The sequence below is a fragment of the Salvelinus fontinalis genome, chromosome 1, assembly GCF_029448725.1.
Source record: "Salvelinus fontinalis isolate EN_2023a chromosome 1, ASM2944872v1, whole genome shotgun sequence".
Classification (NCBI taxonomy): Eukaryota; Metazoa; Chordata; class Actinopteri; order Salmoniformes; family Salmonidae; genus Salvelinus; species Salvelinus fontinalis.
In genome coordinates, this window is record NC_074665.1 from 46,753,982 (window position 1) to 46,767,143 (window position 13,162).

The following is a 13,162-nucleotide window of genomic DNA, read 5'->3' on the forward strand; positions in this document are numbered from 1 at the left end:
TGGCTCCTATTGACCTTTGGAGCTCCGCCCAAGCAAGGCATTTGATTTGTTTGACATGTTGTGAGGCGTCACAGATTTACACTGGGTTCCGACCCCTCTTTAGCGGATTAATGCCATGGAACTTTCCGGTTTGCGACGAGAGCGCGAGAGAGACAAGGTAGCACGGTGAAACAGGTCAGTGTTTCATAGCCGCAGGCAGAACTGGATCAGCAGCACGACCAGGTGGACTGGAGACAGGGACCACCAGGAGTCGTCAGACCACTCCAAAGAGTGCTTAGATGACCACAACATTGTAGAGGCATATCTCCTAGCCACAGTGGTGTAAAAATAATTTATAAGTAGTTGTTTTGGGTATTTGTACTTTACTATTTATATTTTTGACAACTTTTACTTTTACTTCACTACATTCCTAAAGAAAAGAATGTACTTTTTACTCCATACATTTTTCCTGACACCCAAAAGTACTTTTTGAATGCATAGCAGGACAGGAAAATGGTCCAATTTACACACTTGTTTGTAAATGATGTCTGAGTGTTGGACTGTGCCCCTGGCTATCTGTAGATAAAAAAAAAAATGTTTAAATAGAATATGGTGCCATCTGGTTTGCTTAATATTAGGAATCTGAAATAATTTATACTTTTACTTTTGATACTGAAGTATATTTTAGCAATTACATCTACTTTTGATATTTGAGTATATTTAAAACCAAATACTTTTCGACTTTTACTCAAGTAGGATTTTACTGGGTTACTTTCACTTTTACTTGACTCATTTTCTATGAAGGTATCTTAACTTTTACTCAAGTATGACAATTGCGTACATTTTCCACCGCTGCCTAGCCATTATTTCATTAACGAGTTGTCACAGACAAGTAGATCAAGAACGGAAGCTATATGAGAGTGGAGCAAAGATGGTATTTAGACAATATAAGGACAAAGACATCCATCCAGATAGACTTTGTCCCATAATCTATTACTTGAGGTTTTAAGCAATACAAATGTCCCAGCCCACTGGGCACACCACGTCTTTTCAACGTGGAGAATTGGGTAGTATTTGTTAAGATACGTTGATCAATGAGATTCCCGCCCATTTTCACCCACTCAAAAAGACAGCCAAAAGTTTGTTGAATTCCCAAATGTGTTATCACGGCGCTTTCAAACGTGTTAAAAGCATAATAAAGTTCAAAAGGGAATACAATGTCAGACATTTTGTTTATTTATACAATAACTTCATGCGCTATTACTGTGCTTCGTCTAATAGCACAACCAAATGACCTGGATTGCGGTTGAGATGACTTTTAAAGTACATGGTGTAAGTGGTGTCAATGCCGTTTGAGATTCTGCACAGGTTATTATAGCAATTGTGACGGTTTCCACAGGCCTGCGACCCTGAACAAGCACGCTTCCTATGATTAAATAGGACATTTTATTGTTACAGTAACCACAAAATGTGGCCATGGATGTGTTGCTCATTTTAAGGTTGAATAGATACTGTTACGTTAGTTTGTAAGGTAGCTTGCACGAGCTATTTGACTGTTTTTACAAAAGTAATATTGAATTGAGTTTGGTTGACAACGAAGCCAAATATCAACATTTTAATGGAGATGTATCTGCCGCTTGGATAGCTCCATCTGTGCCACTGATTTTAGTCTGGCTTTTATTCCAGTTTGTATGCAAATTAGTAATTGGTGTGTTGGATTCACGTCTCCATTTCAACCAAAAAAGTAGAAGTTAAAGAATGGGACCGAATCGCATCAAACTTTAAATGCACTTTTAAATACAGTTTGATTTGATTCAATCCTATTCTTTAACTTAGATTTTTAGCTTGACCTGGAGATGTGAATTCAACATATTTGTTATTAACTTGTAGATACCATTTGAAATCAACCAAAGCTTGAAACCCTAGACATATGCATTGTCTATTTTTTTGTTGTTGAATCCTGGGTTGAATTCAAACAATAGCCGTAGTTGACTTCCCAAACACTACGTATGCCTAAACAGTATAATTGCTGATAAATGCGTGATAAACTATGGTTACATTATGTTTTCTCTGTTGAAACTACACGTTGGAATGACCTTCAACAGCAGCAGTGAATCTAATAGTGGAGATTTCTCTATGATCATTCTCACCATAGCACATATATAGTCAGTGACAAATATCAGAGCTAAGGAGGGCTGGGCTTGGTTAAAACCCTGGATGGGAGACCGAAAGGATAGCTGAAGCGAGATCAACTATCCAGTATGAGGTGCTGCCCAGCCTATAGTTTTTTCCCCCTAATAGTTGATATTACGTTGAAGATCTGACATTGTTTCCCAGGTACAAATTCCAACATATTTTCTATATGTTGAAAATGTATTACCATGATGACATTATCATGTGGTTTGAAATTTTACCCTCAAACACCCCTCCCCCCCCCGTGTAGATTCCACATCACAATATGTTGACAAATTACATTGAAGCCACGTTCATTTAACCCGTTTTTGCCCGGTGGGAAGTGTGCCGGTCCACTGTAGCGTTTCAGACAGGTGAACAACGCTGAGGCATGCTAGCATTTGTTCTTTCTGACCTGCGAAGCCCTGTCTGGTGGAAACATTGTAATTACCTCTCTTTTCGGAGCATGCCGAGTTCACTAAACATATTGATTATGTTCCCTCTGTTGACGACAATTATGTTCCCTCTGTTGACGTCATATGTTCCATTCTACTTTTCATTGAATAGCCAAGGCTGAACGACAGCACGATTCAAACAGAACCTTGCAGCGCCAGGGCGAATCACCACTCTCTTCTCGGACAAATGTCAACCGCCACATGTTTCAACGGGCCCTATTGGAAATAAACCAGTGTACAATTAACCAGTCTAAACGTTATCGCCGCTGTTTCTATGCAATGGCAGTTCAATAAGTGGCAATAGATGGCTATTGAGCCAACATGACAGTGGCACACTGTCATGTTGGCTCAATAGCCATCTATTGCCACGATCAGTAGGTTGACTGTAGCGTCGCACTTGGTTCCAGTGAGTGCCAGTCACTCCCTCTCCGCTTTCAAATGTCCCCATATTGATTCAGGTTTCTATAGAGACTCAGACAGCTGGAGAGCTGTGTGTTTTGTTAGCCGGACTAGCCTAGCCATGAACTGTGACTGCGAATGCAGTAGAGTGCTCTCAGGCGTTGGCATTGGCCCAGCCTTGAGAATTACCCAACACGGTTCCACCGGAGACAGTCAGGGAGTCAGACCAGCACTGTGTTGCAATGTCGCCGTCACAACAGGCCTCAAACAGCTGGCCCTGGCGAGAATAGCTGAAGGGACACTAAGGCTGCGTGGGACTGTTTGTGTCTTGTCTGTCTCGCCGTGGCAGTCTGTCCTGTTTCTACACGTGTCACGATGAGTCATCTGCTTCGTTTGATTTCCACACGTGCTGAAAGTGGACACGCGCCACATACACCGTGCATGTTTAGCCCATTTCTTATACGCTGCCGTCTCCGAGGTCCTGTGTTGTCGGCGAGTGGCTTTTGGAACTCAAGTTAAAAGAGGCCTCTCTGTTTGCAGGTCAGTCGCCGCTGAAAGCCCTACCAACTGCTGTGAAGCAAAAGGAAAATGTTATCGGTTACTGGCTAAACCCCGACAACAAACAGGGGGCGGTGTAAATCTCTGAACTGCAGAGCCACTGAGCCAGTGAGCCACCGATGGACCCCGGGGGGGGCTAAATCTTCTGGGGCATGATGGGAAACGGGGGCAGGGGCCAAGGTGCCGCTGTCTGCCACGGTGTCGAGGGCAACAGAAGTGGCTTTTTGGTTAGGGTGACGAATCAATTTGTCTCCATTGACTGTGCACTGCCCGGGTGCTTTCAGTACTTTCCACTGGTTCAGGATGCAGGATCCCATCACTACCAACAGTGCACAGAGGAAATAGCATAGGCTAGTCTTTGTGTGAGTTCCCTCAGGTTTGTTGAGCAGGGTTTTGACAGAGTGATAGTGTCAGGTCATTATTGTAAGTTGGTTAGCCTCAATTCAAACTGTTTTGTTGAACAGTGATCACTTACGTTTGGAATTGAAGTAGAAATTCTGAACAGGTTATTTCAATTGCACATTTCAAAGAAGCACGATTTAGCTTGAAAGTGCTTCACGGGGTGCACAAGTCGGTGTGTTTAGAAGCATCGCTGTGTGATTCAGCGTGCCGTCTTCTTGATCTCGGGATATGCGTTTTGATGTGTCTTGGCACCTTCCATGCTGCGTGTGCATCTTAATGTTTTAACAGCAGGGAGAGGCTCCTTTAGCCACATGAATACTCGCTGCCAGTGTTTTTCCTGGTACACGACTCAGCGTTCTGTGGCTCCTACGGCGGCCTGCAGGCCTCCGAATTAATCATCATCCTTTTAACACAGACGTCAGACAGAAAACATGTAGGCTAGGGACTATAGTGGTTTATAGTCCTAACCGTAGATCTCTGATAGTTGCATGTTTAGGCTACTCTGGCATGTTTAGGATATTTGACATGTGTTGTTAGTTTACTCATACTATATTTACACGAGGGAAGAGTGGGGTATGTTGAGCCATTTTTTTTACATTCGGCATCACTACGTTAAGGGAAATATAGTGTTCTTTCTAACACAGATACCGACATATATTGCAGGATGTCGCGTATCCCAGGAAATAATCAGTATTCATGTAAACATTACAGTTTTCAAAAGGTCGCTTGTCCAAAAAAAGTGGTCTCTTGGGTTAAGTTGAGCGTAGGGACAGTGGACGTTGAGCCGCTTTGGGGTAAGTCGGTGAGGGTGTCCCGTGAGGGTGCTGGTAGGTGAAAGTTTATTTAATGGAATGGGGGTGTGGTATATTGTACATCTTAAATGTATGCCTTCATTCAGATAACGATCTCTCTGTTCAATATCACTTACACATCCATTTCTCGACCAGTTGTCCGGGATAGGGGAGGATGTGCCAATTTTGTAGGCAATTTCTCTGCATTTGAGGCTTCTAAGCCCATGAAACTGGTCCGCGAGATTCTTTATGAGTTTAGCAAGCTCCGACTCCATGTCAACAGATAAGACCTTGTGTGCCTCTGCTACTCTTTCAGAGTCTCTCACGCGGGTACATGTTCGTTTTAACTTCTTTTGTCAGTGTACCTCTACAGTGTCATTCAGTCAAAAAAAAAAATTCATCCCTTGATGTTGCTCGAAGGGACTCTTGAGAGCTCTCGAGAGTACCTGAAGGAGGGCCAGACCCCTGCTTGTTTTAGGTTTGTAACACATGAGGATGTCTGTTCTGTAACAATACAAATGCACATCTCGAGTTCATTCTGTTGAAGTCGGAAGTTTACATACACCTTAGCCAAATACATTTCAACTCCGTTTTTCACAATTCCTGACATTTAATCCTCATAAAAAATTCCCTGTCTTAGGTCAGTTAGGATCACCACTTTATTTTAAGAATGTGAAATGTCAGAATAATAGCAGAGATAATTATTTCTTTCAGCTTTTATTTCTTTCATCACATTCCCAGTGGGTCAGAAGTTTACATACACTCAATTAGTATTTGGTAGCATTGCCGTTAAATTGTTTAACTTGGGTCAAATGTTTTGGGTAGCCTTCCACAAGCTCCCACAATAAGTTGGGTGAATTTTTGCCCATTCCTCCTGACAGAGCTGGTGTAACTGAGTCAGGTTTGTAGGCCTCCTTGCTCGCACATGCTTTTTCAGTTCTGCCCACAAATCTTCTATAGGATTGAGGTTAGGGCTTTGTGATGGCCACTCCAATACCTTGTCTTTGTTGTCCTTAGGCCATTTTGCCACAACTTTGGAAGTATGCTTGGGGTCATTGTCCATTTGGAAGACCCATTTGCGACCAAGTTTTAACTTCCTGACTCATGTCTTGATGTTTTTTCAATATATCCACATCATTTTCCTTCTTCGTGATGCCATCTATTTTGTGAAGTGCACCAGTCCCTCCTGTAGCAAAGCACCCCCACAACATGATGCTGCCACCCCCGTGCTTCACGGTTGGGATGGTGTTCTTAGGCTTGCAAGCCTCCCCCTTTTCCTCCAAACATAACGATGGTCATTATGGCCAAACAGTTCTATTTTTGTTTCATCAGACCAGAGGACATTTCTCCAAAAAGCACGATCTTTGTTCCCATGTGCAGTTGCAAACCGTAAGTCTGGCTTTTTTATGGTGGTTTTAGAGCAGTGGCTTCTTCCTTGCTGAGCAGCCTTTCAGGTTATGTCGATATAGGATGCGTTTTACTGTGGATATAGATACTTTGTACCGGTTTCCTCCAGCATCTTCACAAGGTCCTTTGCTGTTGTTCTGGGATTGATTTGCACTTTTGGCACCAAAGTACGTTCATCTCTAGGAGACAGAACGCGTCTCCTTCCTGAGCGGTATGACGGATGCGTGGTCCCATGGTGTTTATACTTGCGTACTATTGTTTGTACAGATGAACATGGTACCTTCAGGCATTTGGAAATTGCTCCCAATGATGAACCAGACTTGTGGAGGTCTAAAAATGTTTTCTGAGGTCTTGGCTGATTTTCTTTTGATTTTCCCATGATGTCAAGCAGAGGCACTGAGTTTGTAGGTAGGCCTTGAAATACATCCACAGGTACCCCTCCAATTGACTCAAATTATGTAAATTAGCTTGTCAGAAGCTTTTAAAGCCATGAAACCATTTTCTTTTTTTTCAAAGCTCTTCAAAGCACAGTCAACTTAGTGTAAGTAAACTTCTGACCCACTGGAATTGTTATACAGTGAATTATAAGTGAAATAATCTGTCTGTAAACAATTGTTGGAAAAATTACTTGTGTCATGCACACAGTACATGTCTTAACTGACTTTCCAAAACTATAGTTTGTTTACAAGAAATGTGTGGAGTGGTTGAAAAACGAGTTTTAATGACTCCAACCTTAGTGTATGTAAACTTCCGACTTCAACTGTATCTATAACACATTACACACAAAACAAAACATAAAACGGGACTAAATGTTATAGTCATTTGTACGGGGTATGGTGGCCATTGGCTCAACTTACCCCATTGCCTTTGGCTTACCCCCAAGGCAAACTTTGGACTGGATTAGCTCAAAGGATGCACTTTCATCCTAGGTTTAGAACCTCATGTTGTAGCTTATAGAGACCCCAACTAATATTTAAAACAATGTTAAAATGAGCTACTTTGGTTTAGATACAAGCATCATGAAATCCGTTTTTTGGAGCTAACTTGCTTACCACTTTTTCTATGTGGTTTCTTCCTTCACAGACTCCATGAAATTATGACCTCTTCCTAAATATGTGGTCACATGACACATTTTGTGTCTGGTTTCCTAGAAACTAAGGAGTGGCTCATTTAACCCTTTGGCTCAACTTACCCCACTCTCCCCTATATTGTGGGATTTCCAAACTGCAGCCAACATACAGTACATGTTTCTCTGTGTGGTGACTTAGTCTTGTTTTGACGAGTCTCGATGCCAGTATGATAATGCACTTGTTCAGCCTTTCTAATCTCCAAGCAAATGACTCACGCTTGTACCCAGGCCACTGACTTACATCATCAGACTCTACTGATCTGTGTGTGGTTTCTCAGCTGGACTGTTGTGTAACCTCCGTCTCTTCTGGAGGTTAAGGGTCATGGTTTATATCTCTCTGTCATTTTAGAACGTGGTGAACTTTGTGGACGACAGCTTCCCTCCCAGCCCCCAATCCGTGGGCTTCCCCGAGGGCGACAGCGTCCAGCAGCGAATCAAAAAGTGGCTGCGCCCTCACGAGATCAACTGCAACAACTTTAAGGACCGGGGCGTCAAATGGTCTGTCTTCCGCACCCCTCGGCCCTCGGACATCCTGCAAGGCCTGCTGGGAAACTGTTGGTGAGTTGTGTTCACTGTGTGCGGCGTCGTAGTGTGTGTGAGTGTGCGGGTACCTTCCTCAAACAGTGTGTGTGCATGATTGTGTGTCGACGTGTATACACGTGGCCTGCGTGTTCGGTGTGCCTGCTGTGCTTGTTAGAAACAGTGTTTGTCTCTGCCCTCCCTGGTCTGTTTACTAAGGTGTTTCTGAATGAATAAACCAACTCCACTCTGCATGTGAGAGGTGATCTCTCATCGCTCGTCTTGAAGGTCAGTGGGAGAGAATAAACAAACACACTGGTGGTCCGTGTAGTTTATCACTGAAAAAATGAATATAGATGTACTCCCTGGGTCTAAAGCAGAGAGAAATAGAAAAAGGGAGGGAGAGAGTGTGGGGGGGTGCTAAAGAGAGAGGGAGGAGGAAGAGGGAGGGTGCGAGTGGAAAAGGGGGGGAGAGCGAGCGAGGGAGAGATAAATAAATAGATAGAAAGAGCTGGGGAGAGAGAGAGAGGAGGGGTGAGGCAGCCAGATGTACTGATACAGCACCTGACTGTAGGATTATTCAGAGGAATGTAGGTCTGGACACATAGGGTTTATCTCCACGCCCTTGTTTTGGGTGTCCTTGGGGCCTGTGTAGTCACTCCTACAAACACACACACACACTCTTATTCACTCATCATCTCTCTCACACACACACACACTCATTCTCATACGCTTTTTACTCTCAAATACTCACACACACACACATACACAGCCGCTTATCAAAAATAACCCTCCCCAGGCACCCCCTCCACTCTCTCTCGCTCACACTACAGGAAGTAACCCAATTCCCATTCTGAATCACACCCCTAGTCACATTTACAGTCCATGTTACACATCCCCAGCCAGGCAACCACATGTCAAATCGCATACCGTCACATCAACCCACGCTTGAGCGGCCGGAGAGGCTCGAAACGCGACCCGTCATAGTCCAGCGTTCTCGTCGCTACGCTCAAAGTAATTGGATTTTGATTCGCTTCTTCTTCTTTTTTTAAATCTGATTTGCATTGATTGGATTTGCACGGGTTTGAATGGCCAGATCGGCCACGCTTGTCTAGCACTGTAACCCGGAGCAGACGGGGAGATGGAGTTGCCATTGAAAAATGTCTCGTTGAGATGATATGGAAAAAATATAATGCAGAAGGCCCCTCTTGAGACCGATTCTCTCGCTTCGAGGTCACATGTACACGTGCTCACACAGACACACACACACACACACAGGGAGTGCTTGCTGGGTAAAGCCTCAAACGAAGGGGCTCAGCTCTAGGAAGGGGAGATTAGCAGGAAAGATCTCCCGCGTTCCATAACCTCACTCTAGTCTGCTTCCTCTCAATGTTCTCCTCCTACGTCTGGCTTCTTCCGCCTTGCTCTTTTAGGGGTTTAGTTTGGTGGCAAGTCGACCCGTCAATTGAGAACGGGGCAGAAGCAGAGCTACAAAATGGCGTATCATACGCTGCAGTTGGGAGGAAACATGGGGAAGTTATGCTGCTTTGAAATGTGCTTAAACGTGTTATCCCACTTTGGAGACACGTAGGAGGGAAATACCTTGAATGTTCTTTGCACTTCTATAGAGACCTCTTCTTTGTTTACGCCCTACTCAGAATCGCTCACACCGTCTTAAGCCTCACCCTTCTCTTTTAAGAATTTGCCTGTAACCGGCCGGGTGAGCATGGCATTGTGCTCCAGAAGGTAGTCTCCTTTATCCCTCCATTATCCTTGCCAATCATGGGTCCTGCCTTTCTCCCACCATAGCTAAGTGATTTTTTTTTTGCCTTGGCTAAACTCGGGTCGTCATAAAAAAAAATAAAAAAAAGTTTTTATTCATATTTACGGATCCCGTTCAAGTTGGTCATTAAGGCATCAAATCAATTCAAAATCAAATCCAATTTTATTGGTCACATACATGTGTTCAGCAGATGTTATTGCGGGGGTTTTGGCAAAATGCTTGCATATGAAAGTTCACATGTTCAGGGAGGCATTTCGGCCCTACTGTGAAAAGTAGGAAATAACGAAGAACCCACACAATCCTGAATCTGGTCATAAATGTGAAGAATAAGTTATATTGTCTGACTTTTATACTAACTTCTATACGTATAACCTTCTTGTCTGCCTGCCTTCGTCTATCGGAAACACAGTGACTAGGATCTGGTTTCAATGATGGACTCTTGGCATAGAGGAACTATGTGATTACTTTATCCTCTTGAATAAGATCCCAAATCGTAGCTCGCAAGATGGTAGAAAACAGAAGTTATTTTTAATGAGTGCATTTCGCAAGTGGCTAGTTTGTATCAACTGCCTGAACTAAAACCACTGCAAAGGTTGTGCCTGTAAACCTTGGTTTTGAATCGTGGAGTTCTGGCATGTCTGCATTGTGATTTGTTGGGATAGTCCCCAGAATACTGTTTTTTTCTCTCCCCTTATCGACGTAGGCAGTGCCAAAAGAGTCCATAGTTGAAACCAGACCCTAGTCACTGTGTTGCCCAGGGTCGGGTTTTTGACGCTATGCCTGCCCGACTTGCTGACTGACTATCTCGTTGCTGCCCCCTGTAGGTTCCTGAGTGCGTTGGCGGTGCTGGCGGAGCGTCCGGAGCTGGTGGAGAGGGTGATGATCACCAGGGGGATCTGCCAGGAGGGGGCCTACCAGGTCAGGCTTTGTAAGGACGGTACCTGGATCACCGTGCTGGTGGACGACATGCTTCCCTGCGATGAGCACGGATACCTGCTCTTCTCCCAGGTACGGGCTGGGACACCACATGCACTCACGCGTGGTCCTTCACTGCTTCTGTGAACTCTGAACGTTGTCTTCCCTGTATGTTCATTGCGTTGCAAGGTTCATTCACTGCTCATTAATTTTACCTCCTCGCTCGCTCTCTCTCTCTCTCTCTCTCTCTCTCTCTCTCTCTCTCTCTCTCTCTCTCTCTCTCTCTCTCTCTCTCTCCATTCTTCCTTCTCTCTCCCTCTCTCTTGTTCTCTCTCTCTCTGTGTCTCGCTCCCCTTTCCTACTGTTCTCTCCCTCCCTTTCTCCATCATACACTTCCCTCTATCCCCTTCACTACCTTTCTCCGTCCTTCCTACTTCACCACCTCTATCCCCCTCTGCCTTTCACGATCCCTCTTTTCTTCTCTCTCCTTCCTCCCTTCCTCCATCCTCCTTCCTCTCTCTCCCTCGCCAGGCTCAGCGTAAGCAGCTCTGGGTTGCCCTAATAGAGAAGGCCCTGGCCAAGCTCCATGGCTCCTACTTTGCCCTGCAGGCGGGGCGCGCCATCGAGGGCTTGGCCACGCTGACGGGGGCTCCGTGTGACTCCCTGATGCTGCAGGTCAGCTCCACCAACCCCCGCGAGGAGCCCATCGACACGGACCTCATCTGGGCCAAGATGCTCAGCTCCAAAGAGGCCGGGTAAGGGGGATAGAGGATATTTGTCTTTCGGGGGGGGGGGGGGGAGTTGCTCACGCTGTGTATATGTATCATGATGTGCACAGATGGCACGAGGTGTGAAGTAGTTACTCGAGAGTCTAGGTCAAGAACAAGTCCATTCATTTGAGAAGTCATGAAGAGGCCTATTGAATGGACCCTGATTACGTCTACTCCTTGACTAACAAGCATGTTCAATGGAGAATGCTTTTTAGTCCAATGAGTAGGCTTATATCTGGATCTGTTTTGGCAACCGCCCCCAAGAGTTTTAAGGTGACACGTGATTAATGTTCCCTCTAATTTTTCCTAGACACTGAGCAAACTTCAGGTCTGCTGAGCGCAAAAATTCTGTGCAACTTCCAGCGCACGTTTACTGTGAACACTTGAGACTTTTGAAAAACAATATGCAGGGCTTGACAAGAACCTGATTATCCACATGTCCTTCAGACACGTTGTTGTGTTGTTTGGTGCAAGAAACCACTTTACAAAATATAATGCAGTATTATTCCCTTACCATTATTACAGAGAATCAGACAAATTATGCTTCCCGCTGCCTACTGGCTACTTAGCTTATTCAAGCCTGTCTCAAAATACAACACTGTCCCTTTAAGACAGAAAAAAGCCCATTACCTGACTTGCTTTTCAAAGATGTCTAGAAATGTACACGTTGTGTGCTCTTGTAGGAAGCAATCACTCCCCTATTGCTGACTACAAATGATCAATGACTCCCTAACTAGCAAAGGATATGAACAAAATGTGTACACGCGGTTACATGCAGCTGTCGCTTTAATCTCAAAACAAGCGTATCTACTTACGACCACAGCTGTAAACACGGTCCAGTTCAAAGTAAATGGCACAGATCCATATAAGGCAATGGACTATTTGCATATAAGCCTACTGCAGCTCTGATTGTTCATTCCACACCGGTCTGTGTAGAGTACGTGCTGAGTAGTGCGTGTCAATGCAGTGGAATCCTACTGCGATGCGTTCTGCCTCCCAACAAAATCCCTTGCCTACTTCGTTTTGTTTCGGTATGTTGCGTTGTAAGTGGCTAATATTGCGTTGATTCGATCACAATTGCCACAGTAAAGGGAAACGTTGACAGTGTTCACTGGGGAAACTCGAGAACTGTGGTCACCAATCTTTTCTGAGTCAAGATCACTTTGAGTCAAAATGCAAGCCGAGATCTACTGCTCAGATAAATAAAAAAAATACATGACTTAAAAAATGTAAGCCTTTGCAACATTAACCAATTAATAACAGTACTGTAGCAATGAGGTTTGTGCAGTAAGGTATAGGCTGTATATTGCCTTTGCTAGAATTGTTTGGGCCATTTACATAATTTTTTGGGGTACGCTCCATGATCGCACCTGTAATAGATCTGCTGTTGTATTACTTGCGAAGCACAGCTTAAATCATTGGCTATTTATTTTATGTTACTGGGATGATGGTACCTGCATCTCATGGTCAGTCTCAGCGGAGGGAGAGAGCAGCAGACTGAGGGTCCGCCTCTCAACAATCTCTCCCTTTCCTCCACTGACACTGGCTGAAAAGGGACACTGTCTCCTAGCTGATGGCGAAACTCGAGTCGCACCGCATTACTTCTGCCTCCTGCACAAATTCATGTTGTTACTCCTATGAACAGAGAAAGTTCAATATTCCTGAATATTAAAAAAGACCCAAGCCACTAATAATAACAACAATGCAAGCCTATAGATACAGTACACATTCCTACTAATTCATTACTGCTGCAGTGCTTGTTGCAGCGCCGAGTGGAAATAGTTAGAACGAGCATTTTATGGCTTATAAAAGTGTTGAATACAAAGTGTTGAAAACAGCATCTCTTTGCTCTATTCGTTGAGTCTCGAGTCATGGTTTTAAAC

The 13,162-nt window shown here is 44.3% G+C and overlaps 1 protein-coding gene across 2 annotated transcripts in view; it reads left to right on the forward strand.

The window, feature by feature from the left end:
* capn15 (calpain 15) overlaps nt 1-13,162 on the forward strand; it is a 73,680-nt gene that overhangs the window by 53,278 nt on the left and 7,240 nt on the right. For both annotated transcript variants that reach the window (XM_055923870.1, XM_055923860.1), the window contains exons 3-5: nt 7,642-7,850; nt 10,419-10,602; nt 11,041-11,264. In XM_055923870.1, the coding sequence (XP_055779845.1) occupies nt 7,642-7,850; nt 10,419-10,602; nt 11,041-11,264 (617 nt within the window). The remainder of the gene's footprint in view (nt 1-7,641; nt 7,851-10,418; nt 10,603-11,040; nt 11,265-13,162) is intronic.